Raw genomic sequence first — 24,748 nt, 5'->3', positions numbered from 1 at the left:
CTCTGTGCTCTCAGAAAACACTTCCCAGAAGATGTCACCTCAGTGATGCTGGTCTCTTCTTAATCACCTCTAATTTCTTAGCTCTAGCTAACCAGCATCAATAGTCCCAGTAATACAAAGGTTTCNCTTTACTAGTTCTGGTATCTTGTTAATCACAGCTAATTCTTCAGCTCCAGTTAACCAGAAGCACAGAATCGTCACAATCAAAGTAACAATGGCCCTGAAAAGAGTCTTTAATCTTCCCTCTGAAATTTCGCAAGCCAGGCCTCCATCTTCTGCACTATCTTCCAAGCTCCTACACAGCCTAACACCGAAAAGATCTTCTAGCCCAAAGTTCCAGTCCTTCCACAGTCCTCCTCAAAACATGGTCAGGGTATCACAGGAATATCCCACTATGCTGGTACCAATTTGTCTTAGTCAGGGTTTCTATTCCTGCACAAACATCATGACCAAGAAGCAGGTTGGGGAAGAAAGGGTTTATTCAGCTTACATTTCCACATTGCTGTTCATCACTGAAAGAAGTCAGGACTGAACCTCAAGCAGGGAGCAGGAGCTGATGCAGAGGCTATGGAGGGATGTTCTTTACTGGCTTGCTTCCCCTGGCTTGCTCAGCCTGCTCTCTTATAGAACTAAGACTACCAGGCCAGAATGCCTTGCAGCTGGATCTAGTGGAGGCATTTCCCCAACTGAAGCTCCTTTTCTCTGTGATAACTCCAGCTGTGTCAAGTTGACACAAAACTAGCCAGTACAGGTTCCTTTCCATATTGCCATTACAGCAGGCCTCTCGGCTTCCAAGTGCATTCCTACCTCCTACAGTCAATCTTCTATCAATAGTGAACTGTTCTATCACTGGAACTTTGAAACAGATATTATTTTCAACAGTGTCATATTTTGCTCTGCTTTTGCTGTGATAAACACTGCGAATCAACGCAACTTGGGAAGGGAAAAGTTTCTGCCATTTTACAGTTGTACTCCATCCCTGAGAGAAGCCAGAAGAAGCTCCAGAACGCACTGAAGCCGTGCACGGAGTAGTGCTGGTCACACGCTTGCTCACACTGCTTTTGTACACAAGAGACCTCCTCTGGGTGTGCACCCACAGTGAACTGGGCTTTCCCACATCAATTGTCAATCAGGAAAATCACCCCCAGAATTGCCTACAGGCAACCTGCTGGAGGGATTCTTCAGTTACAGTTCTATCTTCTCAGACGACTGTAGCTTGTGTTAGGTTGATTACAATCTAACCAGTAGAAATGACTCCTTGTCAACTTGACATAAAAATACATCACTACTAAACTATAACTTTTCCTTTCTTGTTTATCCCAAGATCTCATGTTAATAATGCAATATAGAACTGTATAATTTTAAAAGTTTTACAGTCTTAAAAACTTTAAACATTTATGTGTACTTATTTTTAGAGCTGAACTGGTAGTAGTGGATAATCATTTAGTTGCTCTTCCTGGAAGACTAGTTCTTCTCTCAGGACAGTTGTTTGCAGTCCTGTGTCTAGGGATGAAATTCATGAGTTGGCCTCCTTACATTACCATGTGTTCTGTGTTGTCCTTTTAAGCCATGTTTAGAAGGCCTGTTGGTGAAACTTCTTGGGTGTAGCATAAGGACTGAGTGCCTTATGTATTTAGGAACACACACATTGTACATACACAAACACATATACATATGTAGCAAAAAATTAAAGAAAAAAAGGTCGTGATTTTGAAAGAATTAGGTAGGGGGTACATAAGAGGGTTTGGAGGGAGGAAAGGGAAAATAATTGTAATAAACTTTTAAAAAATTTTTAAAAATTCAAATATTTTAATAGTTCAGTCTCTTAAAAATCTAACCAGGAAATAGTCATAATCAGAGTCAAGGAAATCAGAATTCAACATTATAAATATCTAACTATCCAAGAATATTATGAATCCAGAATGGAATTATTAGGCACAACATGAAGGCATTTTCTATTTTAGTATCATATGTATGTGTGTGTGTGTTTCTCAAGTTTACTCATGAGCACCATAATCTCAATTTTCCCCTTCACTAACATTATTTTACAACAATAATTTTAGGCAAAATACATGCAAATGCATGTGACATTCCCTCATACTATCACTGTCAAAGTTCATATTTATTTGTAAAGTACAACTCATACAAGTCTGGATATACAACTTGAATAAAACTAGTTTATTAAATTATAAAATATTCAATGTGATGCTATAAATACTCTTTTAATATTCTTATGTATTATATATACATCTGTAATAACATTTGTCCTCAGGTGGTAATACTCTCTTATAAGGGAATATGTGGAGTCTGTAGAAATAGCTACGGTCTAATGAAAAAGCACCCAATGTAATAGTCTATCTAGCATTTCTGTTCCACTCCTTGACGCACTCTGCGCGTCTGTATGGCATGGCACCAGAGATGGCATTGTACATGCCATGCAATTGCTCTGTCCAACAGACCTTTATTTCATTTCAGTACAATCTCACTGGGTTTTCTCCTTCAGCAGGAAGGAATGGCGATGCCCCCCACCCCCACCCTTGTGAATACTAATACATAGACAATGACTTTCAATACATTAATTCAAAACCATAGTACAGGTAATGAAAAGCTAAGCAAAGCTACAATTAAATTGATAGGTCAAAAAATTTTGGACAGAAGCAAAGAATTAACCTTTGCTCTAAATATTCGGGTCCCTTTTAACCAGACAGAAATTCATAAAGAGCCTTAAACTGGCTGTTTAATGGACGGCATCATCTTTCAGGGACTTTCTCTTAAGTGTCTCATTTTAACACTCTTCAGAAATTACTAGAACTTTACTTTGAATGTGGCTGGTTAGGTACTGCAAGTGGCTTTCATCATCTGCAGTTTTAACAGGGCATTAAGCTACTGTCCAATCACAGTGAATGCCCACTTTCTAATTCGGTCCAATATTTTGAAGCAGATGGTAACACTTATGTGCCTTAGTATCTGTCACTGGACTCAGCTGTGCGCCTCCTCTGATGGAAAGGCTCTTCCTGGCCCGGCTGTTTGATCACTTATTTTATTTTTCTTGGCTAATGTTTCACACTTTGCTCTTTATACTTTCCAGTAAGATCCTTTGAAACTCAGACTTCAAAGCAAGCGGCACTGAATGCTGAAACAAGACCACATCTACCAAAGTGTTTTAAATTCAAAATAATTGATAGGCTTTACAAAAACTTACTTCTATTTCACCAGAAACTAATTAAATCTTAAATGTAAATCAAAAACTTAAAGTTTTTTTTTTTTTTTTTTTTTTTTTGGTTTTCTGAGACAGGGTTTTTCTGTATAGTTCTGGCTGTCCCGGACCTCACACTGTAGACCAGGCCTGCCTCATAAAGTAACTTTTGTGTTATGTTTTTAGTTTTCTTTCATGGAAATTGAAGAAGTCAAAATATCACTATTTGCAGATGACATGATATTATACTTAAATAACCCTAAAAATTCCTCCAGAGATCCAGAGATCTCCTAAACCTGATAAACAACTTTGGCAAAGTAGCTGGATATAAAATTAACTCAAACAAATCAGTGGCCTTCCTCTACACAAAGGATAAAGAGGCCGAGAAAGAAATTAGGGAAACAACACCCTTCACAATAGTCACAAATAATATAAAATACCTTGATGTGACTCTAAGCAAGTGAAAGATCTGTATGATAAAAACTTCAAGTCTCTGAAGAAAGAAATTGAAGATCTCAGAAGATGGAAAGATCTCCCATGCTCATGAATTGGCAGGATTAATATAGTAAAAATGGCCATCCTGCTAAAAGCAATCTACAGATTCAACGCAATCCCCATCAAAATTCTAATTCAACTCTTCACAGAGTTAGAAAGATCAATTTGAAAATTCATCTGGAATAAAATCAGCAAAAACTATTCTCAACAGTAAAAGAACTTCTGGTGGAATCACCATCCCTGACCTCAAGCTGTATTACAGAGCAATTGTGACAAAAACTGCATGGTACTGGTACAGCGACAGGTGGATTAATGGAATAGAATTGAAGACCCAGAAATGAACCCACACACCTATGGTCACTTGATCTTTGACAAAGGAGCTAAAACCATCCAGTGGACAAAAGACAGTATTTTCAACAAATGGTGCTGGTTCAACGGGCAGTTATCATGTAGAAGAATGAGAATTGATCCATTCTTATCTCCTTGTACAAAGCTCAAGTCTAAGTGGATCAAGGAATGCCAGAGACACTGAAACCTAGAGGAGAAAGTGGGGAAGAGCCTCGAGCATATGGGCACAAGGAAAAAAATCCTAAACAAAACAGCAGTGGCTTGTGCTATAAGATAAAGAATCGACAAATGGGACCTCAAAAAATTGCAAAGTTTCTGTAAGGCAAAGGACACTGTCAATAAGACAAAAAGGCAACCAACAGATTGGGAAAAGATCTTTACCAATCTTAAATCTGATAGAGGGCTAATATCCAATATATGCAAAGAACTCAAGAAGTTAGACTCCAGAGAAACAAATTACCCTATTAAAAAATGGGGTACAGAGCTAAACAAAGAATTCTCAACTGAGGAATACCAAATCGCTGAGAAGCACCTGAAAAAAATGTTCAATATTCTTAATCATCAGGGAAATGCAAATCAAAACAACCCTAAGATTCTACCTTACACCAGTCAGAATGGCTAAAATCAAAAACTCAGGTGACAGAAGATGCTGGCGAGGATGTGGAGAAAGAGGAACACTACTCCATTGCTGGTGGGATTGCAAGCTGGTACAACCACTCTAGAAACCAGTTTGAAGGTTCCTCATAAGGATGGACATAGTACTACCCGAGGACCCAGCAATATCACTCCTGGGCGTATACCCAGAAGATGCTCCAACAGGTAATAAGGACACATGCTCCACTATGTTCATAGCAGTCTTATTTATAATAGCCAGAAGCTGGAAAGAACTCAGATGTCCTTCAACAGAGGAATGGATACAGAAAATGTGGTACATTTACACAATGGAGTACTACTCAGCTATTAAAAACAATGAATTTATGAAATTCTTAAGCAAATGGATGGATCTGGAGGATATCATCCTGAGTGAGGTAACCCACCACAAAAGCATGCACATGATATGCACTCACTGATAAGTGGATATTATCCCAGAAGTTTGGAATTCCAAAGATACAATTTGCAAAACACATGAAACTCAAGAAGAAGGAAGACCAAAATGTGGAGACTTCCATTCTTCCTAGAAGGGGGAACAAAATACCCATGGCAGGAGTTACAGTGACAAAGTGTGGAGCAGAGACTGAAGGAATGAACAGCCAGAGACTCCCCCATCTGGGGATCCATTCCATATACAATCACCAAACCCAGACACTACTGTGGATGCCAACAAGTGCTTGCTGACAGGAGACTGATATAGCTGTCNCNTNAGAGGCTCTGCCAATGCCTGACAAATACAGAGGTGGATACTCACAGGCATCCATTGGATGAAGCACAGGGTCCCCAATGAAGGAGCTAGAGAAAGTACCCAAGGATCTGAAGGGGTTTGCAGCTCCACAGGAGGAACAACAATATGAACTAACCAGTACCCCTTAGAGCTCCCTGCGACTAAACCACCAACCAAAGAGGCATGGTGGGACTCATGGCTCCAGCTACGTATATAGCAGAGGATAGCCTAGTTGGTCATCAATGGGAGGAGAGGCCCTTGGTCCTGTGAAGGCTCTATGCCCCAGTGTAGGGGAATGCCAGGGCCAGGAAGTGGGAGTGGATGGGTTGAGCAGGGACGGGGGAGGAGATAAGAGGAAGGGGTTTTCAGCAGGAGACCAGGAAAGGGAATAACATTTGAAACGTAAATAGAGAAAATATCTAATAAAATTTAAAAAAAGAAATTGATTTAGACAAAATGCAGAAGTAATAGTCACATCTCCCTCTTCTCTTATAGCAAATGGTAATGATCACTCAAGGAAGAAGCTTGAGCTTAACTAAGAACTTTAACAAAAAATTTAAAAAAAAAGTGTTAACTATTAGTATTACATTTTTATGTTTATGAATAAAATTGTATTCAACCATTGAACTTCTGTGAAATGTTAAGATTATGAATTTGCATAACTTAATAAATAAGCCATCGGTACAGAAAAGTCACCCATTTAAGAATGAGTTGCTGGAGGACAAGGACTAATAATAGCTTTGTGCATAAAATAGGCAGAGCAGAATGTGCTCAATAAGGTTTCCTTACTAACTAAAGTCTCAACAGCCTAGACTACACAGTGAGTTCAAGGCCAGCTTGAGGCAATGGTACTAAGGAACAAACAAAACTAAAACAGAGAAGAAAGCCAGAGGCCAGGCAAGATGGAGCACGCCTCTAATCCTAGCCCTCTGGAAGCAGAAGCAGGTAGATCTCTGTTTTTGGCCAGTCGATTCTACACAGTGAGTTCCATGGCAGTCAGGGCTATATGGAGAGAACCAAAAGAAAAAAAAAAAGGAAAAAATCTACAATCTAAGTTTTTAGAATAAAGGAGATTTTTTTCAAATCTAAAACATTTTAAGTAATAGTCTACTTTGACATGGTCTTTGTGCCTGCCTATCATAACTCCCAGTGCTAGAGAGGAAAAACTGAATCTTTGGGTGCCCAAGGAGAAAACCCACCTGAATACTATTAAAAACAGTCATGCTGCAGGTGAGAGAATGTGATGGCCAGTTTTAGGGTAGTTAACAATGTGTCAATTGTGGTTTGCCCATGTTCATCACTGTTCTGAAGTTAAGTAAGAAAAGTCCTTTGTGAAATATAAGCTTAAGTCTTAAGAATAAAGATTCAACAGGTCTACTCTTAGACTACAACAAAAATATCAGACATAACAAATTCAGTCACACTAAATGAAAGACAGTATACATAAATAGACAGTAAAATGTTAACGTGTAGAAGCTGAAGGACAATCAGCAATTCTTTTCCTTACTTTTGAAGAAAATAATGTAACTTAAGGAAAAGAGTTACTAAAGGAATGTTTCAGAGGAAGGAACCATGCGATAATACTCCATCACAAACATATCTAAATATAGCATGAAATAAAGTTCCATTCATTTCATGGAGGGCACCGTAGGTCTGGAATGTCACACCAGAAACAATTAAGTAAACAGACCTCTTTAAACCTACACCTCTTTATAGAGAATTTCTCCCATTACCTCCAATATCCACAATGAGTTAACTTGAATTAAAAAATACAATTTAATCTGAGAGAATAAAGAATTAAATAAGAAAACATTAAAATGAAAGTAAAACAAGCAATGTTTTCAGTCTATAGATGAACACATAGTATCATTAAGAATCTGGTCAGCTTTCTTACCATAATCCACTTAATTCTAAATGAAATGCAATTAATTAAGGAATATCATAAGGTAAACATGGCCAATGACTTGTGACCCTTTTGTGCCTGTTATATTAAAGATCAATTCAGCAAATTCAGAGACACTGGGAAAATACTCATTGTTTACTTGTCAACAAAGTATATAAAAATTAAGATGTAGTAAGTAAAGAAGAGCTGTTTTCATATCCAAAATAACTAACCAGATACACATTATCAAAGTTCACTGAGGTTAAAATAGAATTAAAAATAGAGATGAACAACTCTTACCCTATTGGGAAATCAACATCATCACCATGGGCTGTCATGTGATAAAGTCCAAATTTAGCCAGTTTAATATGACCCTACAATGAAAAGAGAAAGTTAGTATGAAATACCTTAATACAATTGCCAATAAAATTGTCATTATATGTTTTATAAATAAGACAAATATCATGCAATCCAATACAATATTTTTTAAGGATTTACTTCATGTGTATATATGCATGTCTGAGTGTATACCACAGGGTACCCAAAGATACCAGAAGAATGCATCAGATTCACTGGAAGTACAGTTGGCGGCAGTCATGTGAGCTGCCTGAAGTGGATGGATGCTGGAAACTGGACTCAGGTCCTCTGGACAAGCAGCAAGTATTCTTAACCACAGAGCTATCTCTTCAGGCACATACATATAATATTTTGTCAAAATACTAGGATTTAAGAATTTATAAACTGCTGTGATTATACAGAATCATCTGACAGTATTTAGTATGCCTTACATACATGTGTATAAATACTTGGGGCACATGCCTACATATATACTAATATATATTAAAATGTCTAGTCAGTGTTGAAGAGTATGTGTTGCTCTTGCAGAGAAGCCAGGTCCAATTACCAGCATTCTCATGGCTGCAAACAACCCTCTGTAACTCAGTTCCACAACACCTGATGCCCTCTTTTGGTCTCAGAGGGCATCACGCTTGAACGTGGGGCACAAGTAAATCTGCAGGCAAAAACACCCATAAAGTTTTACAGAAAGTTAAAATAAATATTTCTTTTTAAAAAAGGGTCAAATTAAAATTTCCTTGGACACCTTTGTCACTCACATTATCAAAGCATCAAGACTTTAGAAAAAGAAAAAAAAGGTAAAAGTTGCCATTTTTTTAATCTTTGATTATAATGTTTAATAGAAATTTTGCTAAAGATTATTTTAAAGGTGCTTGAAAAGATCATTAGCTGTGAAACAGCAGTCCTCTTATAATTATGGTTGTGAGCCCAGCCTTTAATGGTTGAGCCATCTCTCTAGCCTGTGAAACAGTAATTCTTAGTGTGAAAAATTTACAGGTAATAAAAATGCAGGTTTTCAAATTTTGTTAGATTTCTAGTTATCTGTTTTGTTGTCTAAGAACAACAATAATAGTCATTAATGTGAGCTCAATAAAAAGGCAAGCATCAGTTTTATGTCTCCTAAAATGCTCCTTTCAGACTTAGGTTTTCTTTCTGCAAAGCTGCTTTGAAATGTGGTTTGTCTGCATTACAAACTGTACTGAAAACATCCTTGCTGGTTATGGCAATGATGCTGCACTGCTATGAATCAGACATTAATGAGTGTTACTTTTTCCTTCGTGACTTTTAATTCCATAGAGTAGTCACATTAAAATTTGAGATTCAGAAAATAATTACATAGAAATAATTGTCCCCAAATTACTCAGAAGCTATTTCTATATTTATGGGAAAATTACATTATGATTATTCATCAAAATATGCCATTTTGCTGTCCATTAGTGCAGGGGGTTACTATATCATTAATCTTTGTAAGATTTCTAGTAGAAAAGAAGTAATTCCACAGAAAGGGGCTAGGTGTGAGCAGATGACAGATGCGATCTGGGAAACGGGAAAGAAGGAAGAGTGAAGATATAAAACAACATGGCTGTGCTTATAATAATGGCACTCCACATGAATGACGTCCTGTTGTCTTAAGCTGTAAGAACTGAGGAGCAGGAACAAGCAGGGAGCCTCTCTCCACCCTCCCTGTTATCTGTCATACAGCAGGGATCAAGCTCAGTTCACATAAGACACAGCCCATTGAAAGGTACACGAGAGGAGCACAAAGCTAGAAACTAAACCAGGGCATAGTAGAGAAGAATCCATCAACAGAATTTAAAAACTGTTCTTTCCGTCTGCTACAATCTATCACTTACACAGTCTACAAATATTCTCAAAACACACTGTTAGTCTACGTCTGATTAATACAGGATTTTAGTAGTTTTCATTCTTAAGCAATATAAAAGTATCTATCATGAACTGAATATTACCTTCCGATCCAACAGGATATTATGAGGGGACAAGGCCCGGTGTACTATGCCATGCTTGTTCAAGTACTGCAAGCCCTCAAGTACCTCATATGCTATGCACAAAACTGTTGAATAACTAAAAAGAAAGCAAACATCAAAGATCATTACCAAGCAAATACAGAGTCTGTTTTAAGGAACAGAGTGAGACATAATAAAAAATTCGGACAGTGGACTTTACTGTACCTCTTTCACTCAAAGAAAGGGGAACAGGCATATCTCAAAAAAAATTCTACATATTTTTGGATTTCCAGATTATAACAAAACAGATGTGATACAGTTTAGGCTACAATAAAAAGCCATCTTTGTTTTCCCTGGGAAAGACTTGAAGTTGGGTGATTTATAGCAAAATGAGATGCACTTACCACTGACAGGCTTGGTGTTTTAACAAATTACCAGTTTATTTTAAAACATTTGGGACAAATCAATAAAAGCCATGTACTCTGTACAAACAAAAACAAAACAACTAAGTCCATGAAAATATGATGTATTTTATACTATATAGACATTACATATTTCCATATCACCTTGTAAATCATTCCAGTAATTCATGACTTATCAAACACAAGTTTTAAATCTTCGCCACCCTCACTACGTCAAGTCTCATAGAGACGCCCATTTTCCTCATCATTTCTCCTACCTCTCTCACAGTTTGTCCCTGAGTTTCTTTAATATATACAGAGAAGAACAAAGCAATCATTCAATCCAACCTTCCAACTATCAGTGTTAATATTTTAATAGGAGGATTTTTCTCTAGCCACATTTTATTTTTTAAAATTAATATCTGAAAGCAACCACAAAAAGTATATTTTAAAAGAATTATAAATATTGAGGCAATAGTAAAGATTAGATGGAATCTTGTGAGGCTATGCCAGTGCCTGGTCAACACCGAAATGGATGCTCACAGCCAGCTACTGGATGGAACACAGGGTCCCCAAAGGAGGAACTAGAGGAATCATTGTTTTTTAATTTTTTTCATTTGGTTTTTGTTTGTTTGCTTGAGACAGGGTTTCTCTGTGTAACAAATGGCCCTAACTATCCTAGAATTCACTTTGTAAACCAGGCTGACCTTGAACTCACTGAGATCTGCCGGCCTCACGTCATCTGGGTGCTGTAATTAAAGACCTGTGAAATCATTAAGAAGTTATAAACAGGACAAAGAGGGAAACAGCAAGTAGCTGATGGTGATCACTCCCAGCAGTTAGGTTAAATGACAAGGCCCAGCCTTGGCCTGGGGAGGGGCTCCGAGAGAGCAGTGAAACAGGCCTCTGGGCCAGTCCTGGGCCCACACCCCGGATGGCTTTGCAGACTGCTCGCTCTTTGTTCTGATCCAGACAGTTCTCCAAGCAGTTTTCTTTTGCTAGTCGAAAAATGTCTCTGAATACCTCATCTCTTGCAGATAAGCCCAGCACATTTTTTTAAAACATTACAAAAGAATTCTGAGATCTGCCTGCCTCTCTTAAGCACAGATAGTAACTGACTAGGACCCTACCCTGAAATTACCATTTCTACCACACCTGGGCCTAACTTGGCTCTGGGGAAGGTGGACTCTGAATTTAGGAATCTGCCTGCTCTTGTATGCTTAAACAAAACCTTAGCTGGGTGGGATCTCCAAATATTTTCATCTCCTTCATTAGCATCATTCTGACAGGTTGGCCCATCAAGCAACTGCTTTTACTCCTTTAGATTTGTGAAGCCCCTCATATGATTCATATTTCATCCTTAGATTTTGCATGATTGATAAATTATGTATATATCTATGTATATACATAGATACATATTTTAAAGATTTATTTATTTTATGTATGTGAGTATGCTGTCGCTGTCTTCAAATACACAAGGGCATCAGAACCCATTTCAGATGGTTGTGAGCCACCATGTGGTTGCTGGGAATTGAACTAAGGACCTCTGGGAAAGCAGTCAGTGCTCTTAACCTCTGACCCATCTCTGTAGCCCCTGAAATGATATATTTTGGACTCTTGTTTGTTGAGTTCTTTTCCACAGCCTAGGGGCTGTGCCAAGGTCCCAGCATTTACAATTTTGCTGAGACATTAGACACATCTTCATCTCCCAGACTTGTGCTGTCTCGCTCATGGAGTCATTTACATTAACAGGGGGGATATTCCAAGAAGGATGAATGTAAAAATATGTACATTATTATACAAACAAGTCTTACACCCACAGCAGACATCAACACTCAAGGTGGCCAACGTCCTATTGGCCCTGTCTAGGGGCAGGAGTAATTTCGTTCCACCCCAACAAAGGTCATACCAGACTCTGAAGTTAGATGTTAATGGTACTACTTAACCATTCAAATATAACACTTGTCAGATCTGATAAGCATTAAGATTCAAGTATACTTGGCAGGGCAAAACACTAAAAAAGACATAGGTAATAGGAAAAAGATTGATTAACAAATCAGTGGTTACCATAGGTTTGGGGGACTACATAGGAATATAAGGAGAGCTTGAGGCTATTGGAATTGTTCTATATCTTAGTTTTGATGAGACCTTGCTTATCACACTAATTTAACTATACATTTACATGGTAAGTGGTAATATATTAGAATTAGACCTCAATGAAGCTTACTTTAAAATAGTAAGTAAAATACATTTTCTTTAAAAAATTATTACTAAAACTTGATCCTCTTTTCTAAATTTAAAGTACAAGAAAGAGCAAAAGATGAGAAAGTTTTAGTCCTCTTTTCTCGTCACTGGGGTGACAACACTCCCCACAAGTCCCAAGGGTTAACAGACCCTCATGCCAGGCATGAGAGCCCTTCTCTGCTGTTGGTGCCAGTAGGTAGTCCAAGGGACCCCCAAGCAACATAGGCTTCATTGTTTTCCTTGATTACTTCTCAGCAGTTGAAGGGAAGTCCCCAGTGCTGAGGAAACAGCACACTTGGATCACAGGACCTAGATCATTAGAACTGATCTAACATGAATGTCTCCTTCTTGGGATCTAGCTTTCCTACTACCAGAGAGTACTATGCCACCTGCCAAAGGAGGGACACAACTAACGTCCTACCCCAATGTGATACTCCCATGAACCATAACAACCTGTGATGATACATGTAAAGGTGCAACTCTGCATAGTAGTCAACAGCTGTCTAAGTGGATGCGAGGACCACTCAATGGGAGGAGGGCCATGTCTAGAGCTGGAAATGTAGCCAAGTCTCTAGGATTAGTGAGGCTCTTAGAAGAGAATCTACTATCTCCACCTTGCTAGACCAGTATGACTCCTCAACTACATTCTAAACGTTATCGTTGCACCAAGAGATGAGTGTGGCTCTCACTCCACATAAAAAGATTATCTCAACATCAAATGGAGACCATTGCAGAAACTGGATAAAATTTAGAGATGAATGGACTGTGGGAAACTTTTGCTCAATGAATACTTCTACAGCACAGCTCAAGCCACTAGGGCTCAGGGAAGATTTCTAAGGAGGAAGATGAAAAGATTCAGAATACCAGGAAGGGCTGTAAGACTGGCTCAGAAAGGGTTGCATGAGTAAGACCTGAACAATGACAATATCAATAGACATGCTAACAAGAAAGCGGGATATCAGACAGGGCCCCACCCCTAGATAAAGAGCTACAGGCTGAGAGAGGGCGGTTTAGCCTCTCTTAGAGATGAGTGTCTTTATTAGTTATCTAATCTAACACAGCTAACCCTGAAATTGTATATGTACACATAACAAGAGTGCACTTTGAAGTCTGGATTTACATACTGTGCATATATTTATATGTAACAATAATATTTTTTAAAAGAGGCTATCAATTTTATAGTAGAGGTTATGGTAGGGGCTGAAGGGAAGAAAGGAAAGGTATGAAGTGATGTAAATATATTTTAATTAAAATGCTCAAAAAATTCTAAGTAAAAAAAACTCAATTTAAGCATCTCATTTGGTTCTATAAGTTAACTTTAGCTCCTCTTTTTATTCTTGGTCTCTCTTCTCTCTCTCTCTCTCTCTCTCTCTCTCTCTCTCTCTCTCTCTCTCTCTCTCTCTCACACACACACACACACACACACACACACACACACACCTTTACAGTCTCTTTACAAATTGATGCCATACTCAGCAGTGACACTAGAGGTCCTCAGCGGCATAGTATTTCAACGCAGACTGCTCACAGAATTGGAATCAAATGCTTACAGTGACTGTTTTCAGTAAACCAATTTTGAAACAGTTGAATACAGAAGACTTGTTCTACTTTTCATAGTGTGCTTTTATAAACTGATGTGGTACTAGATTTGTATGTCAAAAACACATTCACGTTAAAATGAAGGGGTTTGTACATCAAAATAAATTTTCTTAATATGGTCAATAAGTTTGATGATGAAATCTTTTTAAGTAAAGCAATTATAATGGATAAAAATATCTAGTAGTTAACATATTTCAGTTTCTTGACCATGTACCGCAAAAAGTAGGAGATGGCTCAGCAAGCAAAAGCACTTGTTGCCAAGCCTGGTGGCCTGAGTTTGATCCCTAGAACCCAAACAGTTGAAGGAATGAACCAACTCCAGCAAATTGCTCACTGACCTCTCAAACATGCATCCCCTCCCCCCATAAACACACAGCATAAGGCTTTGTCTAAACCACACAACTCCAAAGTCAGAATCTTGTAAATAACTAACATTAAACTAACATTAAGTACCACAGTTTGAGTCAGTAAATTTAATTTTCTATGCTTTGGTTTAAAGTGATATGCTCCACATAGCCTCATGCATTTGAAACATTGGTTCCCACTGTCTTGGAAGTACAAGGACCTTTTAGATATCATGTCTAGTTGGGACACACAAGGAACCTGGGGCAGGGGCTGAGATTTATAGATTGACCACATGACTTCCCAATTTGCCAAGATGTAGGCAAACACCCTCAAGCTCGCAGTAACAAATCTTTCCCATAATGATGGATGTCTGCTGATCCATCAGGCAGAACAAATTCTTTCTCCCCTGAGTTACTTGTGCCAGACATTCTGTTAAAGCAAAAGACAGAACTAATACAGAACATAGTAACAAGAACTCGAGTCTCTCTAAAAAGTCTCACCTCATGTTTCTAAGCCTTTGTTTGTAGGAAGAATTTGTAAGTCTGGAGTTACAGGCTAGAGAAGTCTGAGAATGATATATGAAAAACTTAACAGATGATTCTGATGGGACTGTTAAAGACTAGAATGCTGATAGAGATGTGACCATAAAGGTTCTGCTCATCAAACTTCAGAGGGAACAAGCATTTTTATTAGGCATTAGTCTAGAGGAGTGGTTTTCAACCTGTGGGACATGACCCCTTTTAGGGGTCAATCCACCCTTTCACAGGGATCACCTAAGGCAGTCAGAAAACACAGATATTTACATTACAATGCATAACAATAGCACATTACAGTTATAAAGTAGCAAAGAAAATAATGTTATGGTTGGGGTCACCACAGCATGAGGAACTGTGTTAAAGGGTCGCAGCACTGGGAAGGCTGAGAGCCACTGCTCCAGAGCCCACTCATCTCGGACAAATCATCTGGATGCATGTTTGCCTGTGCTCAGGACCTGCGTGAGGCTAGATGAGGGAGCTGGACTCCATGCTTGGAGACTAGATAGCATTCAGGCTCTGGTGTGGCTCCACTCACTGTCATTTAGCCAGATCTACAGACACAACAAATTTAGAAAGTAGAACTGAAAGAGGAGCCCAAAGATGCCAAACATGTGCAGTCTGGTGAAGACAGGAACGTGAACCAAGTTAAAGCCACAGACAAGGTGAGTATGGGCAGAGCAGCTGTAATTGTTAAAGTCCCATTAATGAGAACCCATGCACTTTCTTTACACTTTGCATGGAGAAAACTGGAAAGGTTCCTTGAGAATAAGATCTTACCCATGGACAGATCTGGGATAAAAAACACAACACCCATGTAAAGAACATTCATGTAAAAGGACCTGAAAACACAGTGCTTCCATGGTCGACTACTAGAAAACAATTGCCTAGCAAAGTATTTTCTAAGATGTGCACAGACCACAGCAATGGTCTAAAGGGGCCAGACTACATCTTCAGCAGCAGCATTTACTGTCATCCTATGGTGTTAACTTGCATAGGCATACAGAATGCAAGAGGGAGGGAGTCATGAGGCTTGTACTGAGGATCTAGAAGAAAAGCTGGTGGCACCAGATAATGACAGGTAGAGTTAGACTCTTCACAGCAAGGTCCTGAGAGGCTACTGTGGGAAGCTATGAAGACCAAGCTTGTGGTGCTATGCAGACTTCAGCAAGATGCTAAACATGCCAGTAATGTGGGACATTTCAAAAGAAAGTTCTAGGGATCAAGTAAAGTCAATGAAAGGGAGTCCATGCACACTGCTGGTGGGAAGACCAGGGGCACAGCAAGTGTCTACTGGCCTCTGATTAGTGTTATAAGGAGGCGTCAATGCCTGTGGTTCCAGGGGGAGCTGCAGGGTGCAATGCTTGTGCTGCTGGGCTGGTCCTGCTGGGCTGTGCTTCAGGCTTGCTTCAGTCTAAGGCTTTCTTGCTATTTTCTTATCTTTTCTCTTTGGAACAGGTTTGTTTACTCTGTGATAGTTTATAGAAGTAAGTAATTTAGAAATATTTTTGGGTGGGGCTCACAGTTTGGAGTCTCAGAAGAGATTTTGTTTGAACAATAAAACTGACATTTTTGAAGTTGGAATATATTCATTTTGTAATAGGAAATACTCATTAGTTTAAACACTTGGTAACCAGCTGGTATAACTATGTCTTGGAGGCAGTAGGAATACGTGGTGGCATAATGATTACTACATAACCCCGCAATACTTGGGTGAATTCTAAATTAGAAGAAGCTTTGGAAGAGACTCTTGTGATAAAATACTCTGACAAAAGGGACTCGAAGGAGTTTTTCTGACACCCAGTTCTAGATTTTAGTCCACCATGGCAGGAAGTCGCAGTGACAGAGCCTGAGAGATTTGGTCATGTTACAACCATAACCAAAAGCAACGAGCAGTCAATTAATGCATGTGTGCTAGAACTCTACAGCCAGGTCCCCACGCCCAGGGAATGGTGTCACTCACAGGGAGTGTGTCCTCCTACATCCATGGTCAGAATTAAGATAAACACACAAAGACTTTCTCAGAGTCCCAGGTGATTTTACACTCTGTTAACTTGATAAATAAACCACCAGTTCCCTCAGCTATCTGCAATGTTTCCACAAGAGATTCTATCAGCTTGCAAGAACCAGAGGCCGGGGAGGAGAGCCCGAGGTCAGGGCTGCTGAAACAGATGTGGGAGTCATTCATATAGAAGTGTTAACTAAAACCACACATGCTATCTCCTCAAATCAATGATCCGTGATATTTCTAAAGGTCACTGCATAAGCCAAAACACACATACTGTCAGCAAACCAAGGAGGAAACAATTCTAGACTGTATAAATTCAACATGTTTTTTCACCTTATAAAATTCCTAATCCTTTCCATATACATTTTCCTTTGGTTACATTTTCTTGGTATCAGCCTGAGGTAAAAAGTTAATGGAGAGGAAACAGATGCATTATAGTTAGCTACTGTATGATAAGAGAGAGGGAGAGAGAGGAAGAGGGAGAGAGAGAGAGAGAGAGAGAGAGAGAGAGAGAGAGAGAGAGAGAGAGAGAGAGAGAGAGAGAGAGAGAGAGAGAGATATCATTGGAGATTAATGCTTAAATAATATTGTAAAGATATAATGTTTGTCTTTAAAGAATCTCTTCCATACTTTCAAGATAAAAAGTTCCTTCAATATACAACTTTTCAATATTAGTTTTAGACATTCAAAATCAAAGGATAAGGTATTTTTAATGATATGCTAGTACATTTGGGAGTTAAGATTTAATTTTTAAAAATTATGTGACATGTGTTTACCTATATGTTGGTATGTTTCCATGTGAACACAGGTGCCTGGGATGAGCAGAGAAGGGTGGCCCTGAAGCTAGAGTTATAGGTAGTCGTGAGCCACCCAACAAGGGCACTGGAAACTGATCTTGTATCCCTGGCAAAGACAGTACTGTTTTTAACCAGTGACTCAGCTCTAAATCCCAGAGAAAATAGTTTCTAAAACTGAAAGATAAAAACTTCTTTAATGACTGAACTCAGATATTTATGCTAAATTAAGCAAATCCTTTTTCCTCAGATTCACATTTTGAAATGAAACTTGGACAAATTAACTATCAAAGAGTATTTGTAAAAGGTATGAAAAATAAATCCTCTGTGTCTAAGTGGTCAGGTTGGACATATTTTACAACTCAGCTTTTATTTTAAAGTAACTGCAGCTGAATGCTGTAAAATTTGAATGTTGCTAATTGGCAATAAGAAAGAAACAATAAGAAATCAACTTGCCAACCTGAACACTAGGTAGCTTTTCTCTTCAACAAATAATGAATTTGCGAAGGTCAAAATACACACAGAAAACACGGTCTGCTTTGATAACAGTAGACTCCAGAATTGATTTGCTACACTTGGAGAATGTTCCAAATGTATCTTGCTTTACTCTGTTAATTTACAAGGTGATAAATATGTACTAAACAGCAACTAATGATCAGTGATCAGATAACAACCACTGCCTGATTGCAATGGATCCACCAGATCCATTTCTCCTTCAAAAACTTCAGTGCCTTTGAAGAACATGTAATACCATCCTGTTACAGTAAATGTGAGCATTTTTATAAATGAAGAATTTTATAACTCTTATACTATTTATTTGTAATTATAAATTTTTATAAATCTTTACTCCCCAACTTTCCTGACATAAAATAATCAGCAAAACAGTGTTTTAACATATTTCTCAGAATAAAGAAAAATACCCATTCAATAAGCATGGGTATTTTTGTCATTTTTTAAATAATTTATTATTATGGCATAAACACACTAAAATTTTTATTCTGCTATAGAAAATAATAAAAAAGGCATCTATGAAAATATTATTGCAAATACCATATATAATAGTTTAATGTTGAATAGTATTTCTTAATATCTAAAACCAATGAAACATGACCATAAATATTTATACTACAATAATATAAATACATGCCAGCAAAAGTTCAATTTTGTGAAACTGAATCAAGATCAAGGAAAAAAAGACTATAATGACTTTTTAGAAAAGAATATAAACATATTTTAGTTAGTGATAATATGGTTGCTTAATTTAAAAAATCTTACAGAATCTGCAAAGGAACTATTTGAACAATGAACTTTCTTTAGTGAGGCCATAGAAAGAAAGCCTTTATTGAAAAGTATTCACTTATATTGTTTGATATTAGCAACAAAAAATGGAAAATAAAATACAATTTCATACATACTCAATATCAAAACAAAATATTAGTCCTGCATTTAACCACAGGAGTTGTTAATGCTTTCTGTCAATGTTTAAACCAGTCAAGAACAAGCACAGGCCTATGTGACAGTCTTGTCTCATGGTGGCATGCTTGAATGGGTAATATCAGCCAAGCAGTCCATCCCATGCAAAGGCTGGAGAGCTTCATGGCAACCTTGCTAATTTGGATACTTTGCCATTGCTCTGAGGACATCCCAGCAGGTAGCTGCAGAGGCCTACGACAACCACGGCTGAACTGAAGCTCCAGACAGGACCACTCCAGACACCCATGAGCCTGGGAATGTAGAAGTCTAGAGAAGACAACTGAACTTAAAAACCCTACAGCTATTTTCAGCCACTTCAGAAGAAAGCAGCTTTTCTAGTGGCCTAGCAAAAGGCCTGTAACTGCTAGAAGTCCAATCTTTTATTTGTATAAAGGATTCAAGCACCTTTGCAATATCACACTGATTCTGGTAATGAGTCAGCTGGGTTCAGCTCTGGAATCAGCTAGGGGATGCCTCCTGCTTGGCTCCTAGTAACGAAACATTAAGCCCAACAAAAGGCTTATCTCAACTTTGTTTCTTTGGTTTTGGTTTTTACTTTGCTTACTTTTGACTGCTGTAAGCAAACTGAGCTGGGAATATGGAGATGAGAGAGCTAACAGACCCAATAAAAGCAGTCGCACCAAGAAGAGGAAGACTAAAGAGGCCCAAAGAGCCGCCAAGACAGACCTCAGGGGACCAAGGTGGCAGAGATGGAATACAGGGAAGGCTGTGAAGGACCACAGACAAGAGAGTGGCCCCAGTGGCTGGTAGAGCCGACCGAGAGAGCAGCCAAGCCTTACTAGGCACTGGAGATTGGTAACTGATCCCTATACCCTAGGCCCAAGGGCTCTAACATTACTCATGAGAGGAGCTTCAGAGGTCAACATATGAGGTCCAGCCAGGAGCTCCACTCTCCACTCCTCCTCCTCCTCCTCCTCCTCCTCCTCCTCCTGCTGCTGCTGCTGCTGCTGCTGCTGCTGCTATTTAGAGCTGAGGTTTGCACTGTCTGCTGCTGGCAATCCGAACACAGAGCAGGAAGCGTCTAACCTGAGCACCTAGAACCACGCTCTTCTCAACTGCAGCACTCTAAGCAATTGCACTAAAAGAAGCTTCAGGTTGACCACCTTGGTACTTGGTGTTTCTTTCTTTGAAATAATAAGTGACCTTGACCTCAGGATAGTTTGGAGGTTTTCCTCATGTACCCTCCCCTGTCCCTTGCCACTAAGTTCGAGAACTCCACAGGTTCAGAGGGATGAAGTAGAAAATTCCAAAGTCATAAAGACTCACGGTAAGTAATTTGTTAGTTTAATAAAAGTTTACTTAAACATTAAATATTTTATGATTTAAAAATAATCTTGAGTGAATGCACGATAAATTGTTTAATAGTATATCTGCAATAAAAAAAGTAGATAACACTATTCTGGCTAAGATAACATAAATTTATTGAGTTGCTGAAATAACTGAATTATACTTTATCATTAAGTTCTCTACCCAACTCATGATTACTAACTCTGTCTCATCCTCAAAATGGAATTACTAAACAAAGTTCACTGTTCACCTTGGACTATCACTGTACACTAAGAAGCTACAATGGTCCCTTTCAAGAAAATATTCCGGGCTAGTGGAATAAATTCTTAGAACTAAGTTGTCAAAGTTCTCATATATGTATACTCCATTGAGAAATTTTCTCAAGTACTTTGTAAAATGTTAACACTGAATTTCTATGAACCAGGTGAATTAAAGTTCTTAAAGCAAAGACCTATACTGAATGTTCTCATTATAGAATATTAAGAGAGACCAGGGCCCTTCAGTCTCTAGTCAACACTTCTTTGGTTGCTGATTCCCACTTTTCCTCTCTCGGTTGCCTACCCTACAGTACCTCACAGGTTTCCTTTCTCGTAGAAGGTCTTCCAAACTCCGCTCACAGTGCTCCGCCACCACCACCAGTCTTTCTGAGAAAAACAAAGCAAATCCACTTTATAATTAATATACTTTCATAGCAAGAACATATGTCTCTCTAAAGTTACTAACATGTAGTACAAAGACAATATTTTAGAGTACTATTTTTTTTCACCGTGTGCACATGTGACCAGTCTTCTTAACTTCTATCCGGCTCCTCATCTCAGCCTTTCCTCTATGTCAACACCCATCCACCCAAACTGAAATGCTACCCATCTTCTGCCTATAACTTATTAGTCTTCTTTTGTATTTTCTCCTCATCTACTATTTAGTGCTAGGGATGAAAAGCTCCTATATTTTACCACGCCTGGGACTCTCCTGGATGGCAGACCTCTAGAGCCCACCTTTGCTTTCAGGATAGAATTCACTAGCCAACTGGCCTTGGAGTTCAGGTGCCTTCCTAAAATGTACAAAGTCCTGCATTGAGTCACCTGCACTTCATAAACCAGGGTGGTGGCAATCATGCCTGGAATTCTAGCACTGAAAGGGTGAAGGGGAGACATGGCCTTTCAAGGCTACTCTTAAGGGTATAGCAAGTAAGAAGCCAATCTGGGATATACTAGACCCTTGTCTATGCAAACAAACTAAAACTGTCACTTGCAACTCAAGAGAAACAAACAACACATACATTTTTCCCTTTCTTAAATCCACATATAGAGTCCTGCTAGTTCTGTCTCCCAATTGCTCTATGGTTTATTCCATCCACTGCAATCTGGGGCTAAGCCAGCATTATCTCTTTAGGTTTCCACACAATCTCTTAACTGTTCTTTTCACCTAATTAGGGTCCTCCTTCCTTACACATATTTTCACTCTAAAATCCAAGTGAAAGATAATAAATCAGAATAAGGAATTCCTTCTCTAGTTTCTACTGTGTGTTTATTTAATCAGCTTTTGAGCATTTTCATCCTTTGTGGAATTACACTTGGGTTCCCATGTCTGAAGTAATCTTCATCTAAACCTTTTTTTGTTGGTGGCGATTTTGGCTTTTGTTGTTGTCTGTTTTGTTTTGAGACGCGGTTTCTCTATATATCCCTGGCTGTCCTGCAACTTGATCAGTAGAGGAGGCTGTCCTTAAATTTATAGTGATCAGCCTGCCTGTCTCCCGAGTGCTAGGATTACAGGCATGTGCCATCACTGCCCAGCTCATCTTAACCTTTTAAAAGAACTTTTGTATTACATTTATTTAGTGGTATGTGTGTGTGTGTGTGTGTGTGTGTGTGTGTGTGTGTGTGTGTGTGTGTGTGTCTGTGTGCCCACACTTGATCATGGTACTGTGAACAGATGGAGGTCAGAGGAACTTGCAGGAATTAGTTTTTTCCTTTCATCCTATGGGTCCTAAGAATCAAATTAATGGTGTCAGGCTTGGTGGCAAATGTTTTTACTGTTGAGCTAGCTTGATAGCCATTTTTCAAAAAGGACATATTTTATGTCCAGTGGTCTTTATAAATTGGATAAGTTTTAGAAGCTGTGTTAGGCTTCCTATATAATTTCAGTTAATGCCAGTTGTTCTTGGATTTCTGATGAGGTTGAAAAACTACACAGTCTCCTAGCTAGCCTAGGCTTTTTACTTTGAGAGGAACAGATTTGAGAGGATGGTTTTCAGATGGCATTCAATCTAAAGCCAAAACAGCCAGTTGCAGAACTATAATCTTTTAAGTAAGAATAGATGACAGAGGCTCTATTTAATTAACAAAGATGATGGACTGGGTGTTAGGTCTCTTGAACTTTATAAACTACAAAATAGTAATAGTTATGTTCAATTGTATCTGTGATAAAATAGTCTTTTAATTGGACAGAAAGGGGGAAATGTTTTGGATAGCCCTGGGGCTAGTTAGATTTGATGTTAATTCTGTTCTCCCGTGAGGGGTTGTGAACAAGGAATGAGGCAGCACTCAGGTGATTTCCTGTAAACCAGCTTCCCAGTCTAGGTACACAGCATGTATTCATATTAATTGAGTCATGTTTTCATTGCCAGGACATATTTGGGTTGGAGATTTACCGCAACACAGAAGCATCGTGGGAATATTAGGATGATAACAGTCATCTAATCAGATGTGTTCTGTGTTGAGAAGTACATGCTTATGTTCTAGCTAGATATAATACCTTAGGAGTACTGAAATTCATATGCAAGAAAATATCAGGACTTATTAAAATATACATATTTGATTAACCAGTCACTTACAAGTGGACAAGCGTAAGTCTTTCTGTCTGCAAGAGGCCTGTATAGCATCTGGTATTAGGCTAAAATGTTTCAAGCTTCCTCGGTTAACACCTTCAGTGTCTATCAAGGCTTCAAAGTTATATATTAGTTTAAACCATTTTAGTAATGTAGAGCCATAACCCATGGCAGACCATCAGCATTTCTCCCAGAGGTAAAAGAGTATATACTGAAGGAATCTTTCCATTATTAATGTCTTTTTTTTTTCTAGAACTCATCAGAAGTACACATTCCAAAATTCTGGATGTGTTTGAAAATAGACTCTCTTTGTTATAAAAACAATTTGGCCGTCAGAGTAAAATGTTTGGGAATCATAATGTACCAAATAAAAGTCAGCAATACAGTGGCATTATTTATAAATAACAAATATGTAAGGCTGGAGAGATGGCTCATTGGATAAGAATGAGTGCTCTCTTCCAGAGGGTCCAGGTTAGGTTCCAACTGCCCACACCCAGTGTTTCACAACTGCCTATTGCTCCAGCTCCATGGGCCTGAAGGCAACTGCACTGACATGCACATACTCCACCCGCCGCACACATCTAATTAATAGTAATAAAAATATTAAAAATTAAAACCAATAAATGTGACATCAAGGAATGTCTGAAAAGCATGAAATAATCTTTTTCTCTAATAAAATTTCTAACAAATTTCACACTGTACATCTATCTAGAACTATGTGTTTTCAGTCACTGATGGTTAACCAGGAAAGATAGCAGAGAAGTTGAATAAATAAAGACAATGAAGGAGAGACTTAGGGTCCACAGGGACAGCTCTGAGACTAGAGATGCTTGTCCTGTTAGCCTGATGAGTCGAAACTCATGTAACTATGAAAGAGATAACCAACTCTAAAGTACTGTCCTGTGACCTTCCACATGCATGCCAGAACATGTTTGTATCCCAGTTTGTAATGCATAACATGAAGTCACAGAAAAATATATAAGTTTAAGACAAATTTGAATTTCATAAAAGTTTAAATTTTTTAATATAAAGGTGATGAATTATGAATGTCCTATAATATTGTCTGTTATCAACATACAGTTCCTGCATCATTCTTGTTATTCACAGTAAAAACTAGCTCACCATAGACTAACTCATCACCTTTAAAATATGATATTTCAGTAAATGTCTGAACAGTAACACCAACAAAAGAAAAAACTGAATTACAAATATGGGTGGTGCCAGGATTCTGCAGTGGTTAGTTCTGAAAGTCAGCTATAGCCCTTGGGTATTCAGACAATCACTAGTCTAGATAACTCTATGAACAAAGAGACAGAGACATTTTTATTTGTTTGCAAGGTTTTTTTCAAAATAAATTCCATTTTTGTTTGTTTAAAAAAAAAGAAAGCTTATCCTAAATAACCTAGGTGATCCTGATTCACAGGTTGAATGATCAATCGTAAGGCAGAACTGAGGGTTCCCTGAAAAAGCAACAGCTCCTGCCCCAAAATTCAGTGTCTCCTTGAAAACATGGCCTGTGCTTTGGGCTGGACTAGCAAGAATCACGGATTCCCGTTCCTAGCTCATAATCAATCAGTCTCTCTCTCTCTCTCTCTC

At 38.4% G+C, this 24,748-nt stretch overlaps 1 protein-coding gene across 2 annotated transcripts in view; it reads right to left on the bottom strand.

Annotated features, from left to right (window-relative positions):
- The window catches only part of Tbck (TBC1 domain containing kinase), a 148,640-nt gene that overhangs the window by 115,519 nt on the left and 8,373 nt on the right, over positions 1-24,748 (bottom strand). For both annotated transcript variants that reach the window (XM_029537455.1, XM_021195648.2), the window contains exons 3-5: positions 20,897-20,969; positions 9,624-9,738; positions 7,600-7,673 (exon numbers count right to left, since the gene is read on the bottom strand). In XM_029537455.1, the coding sequence (XP_029393315.1) occupies positions 7,600-7,673; positions 9,624-9,738; positions 20,897-20,969 (262 nt within the window). The remainder of the gene's footprint in view (positions 1-7,599; positions 7,674-9,623; positions 9,739-20,896; positions 20,970-24,748) is intronic.

This window comes from Mus pahari, chromosome 4 (assembly GCF_900095145.1).
Source record: "Mus pahari chromosome 4, PAHARI_EIJ_v1.1, whole genome shotgun sequence".
Classification (NCBI taxonomy): domain Eukaryota; kingdom Metazoa; phylum Chordata; class Mammalia; order Rodentia; family Muridae; genus Mus; species Mus pahari.
Note: the sequence above shows the minus strand (reverse complement) of the source record. Positions and strands in the feature narration are given on the sequence as shown.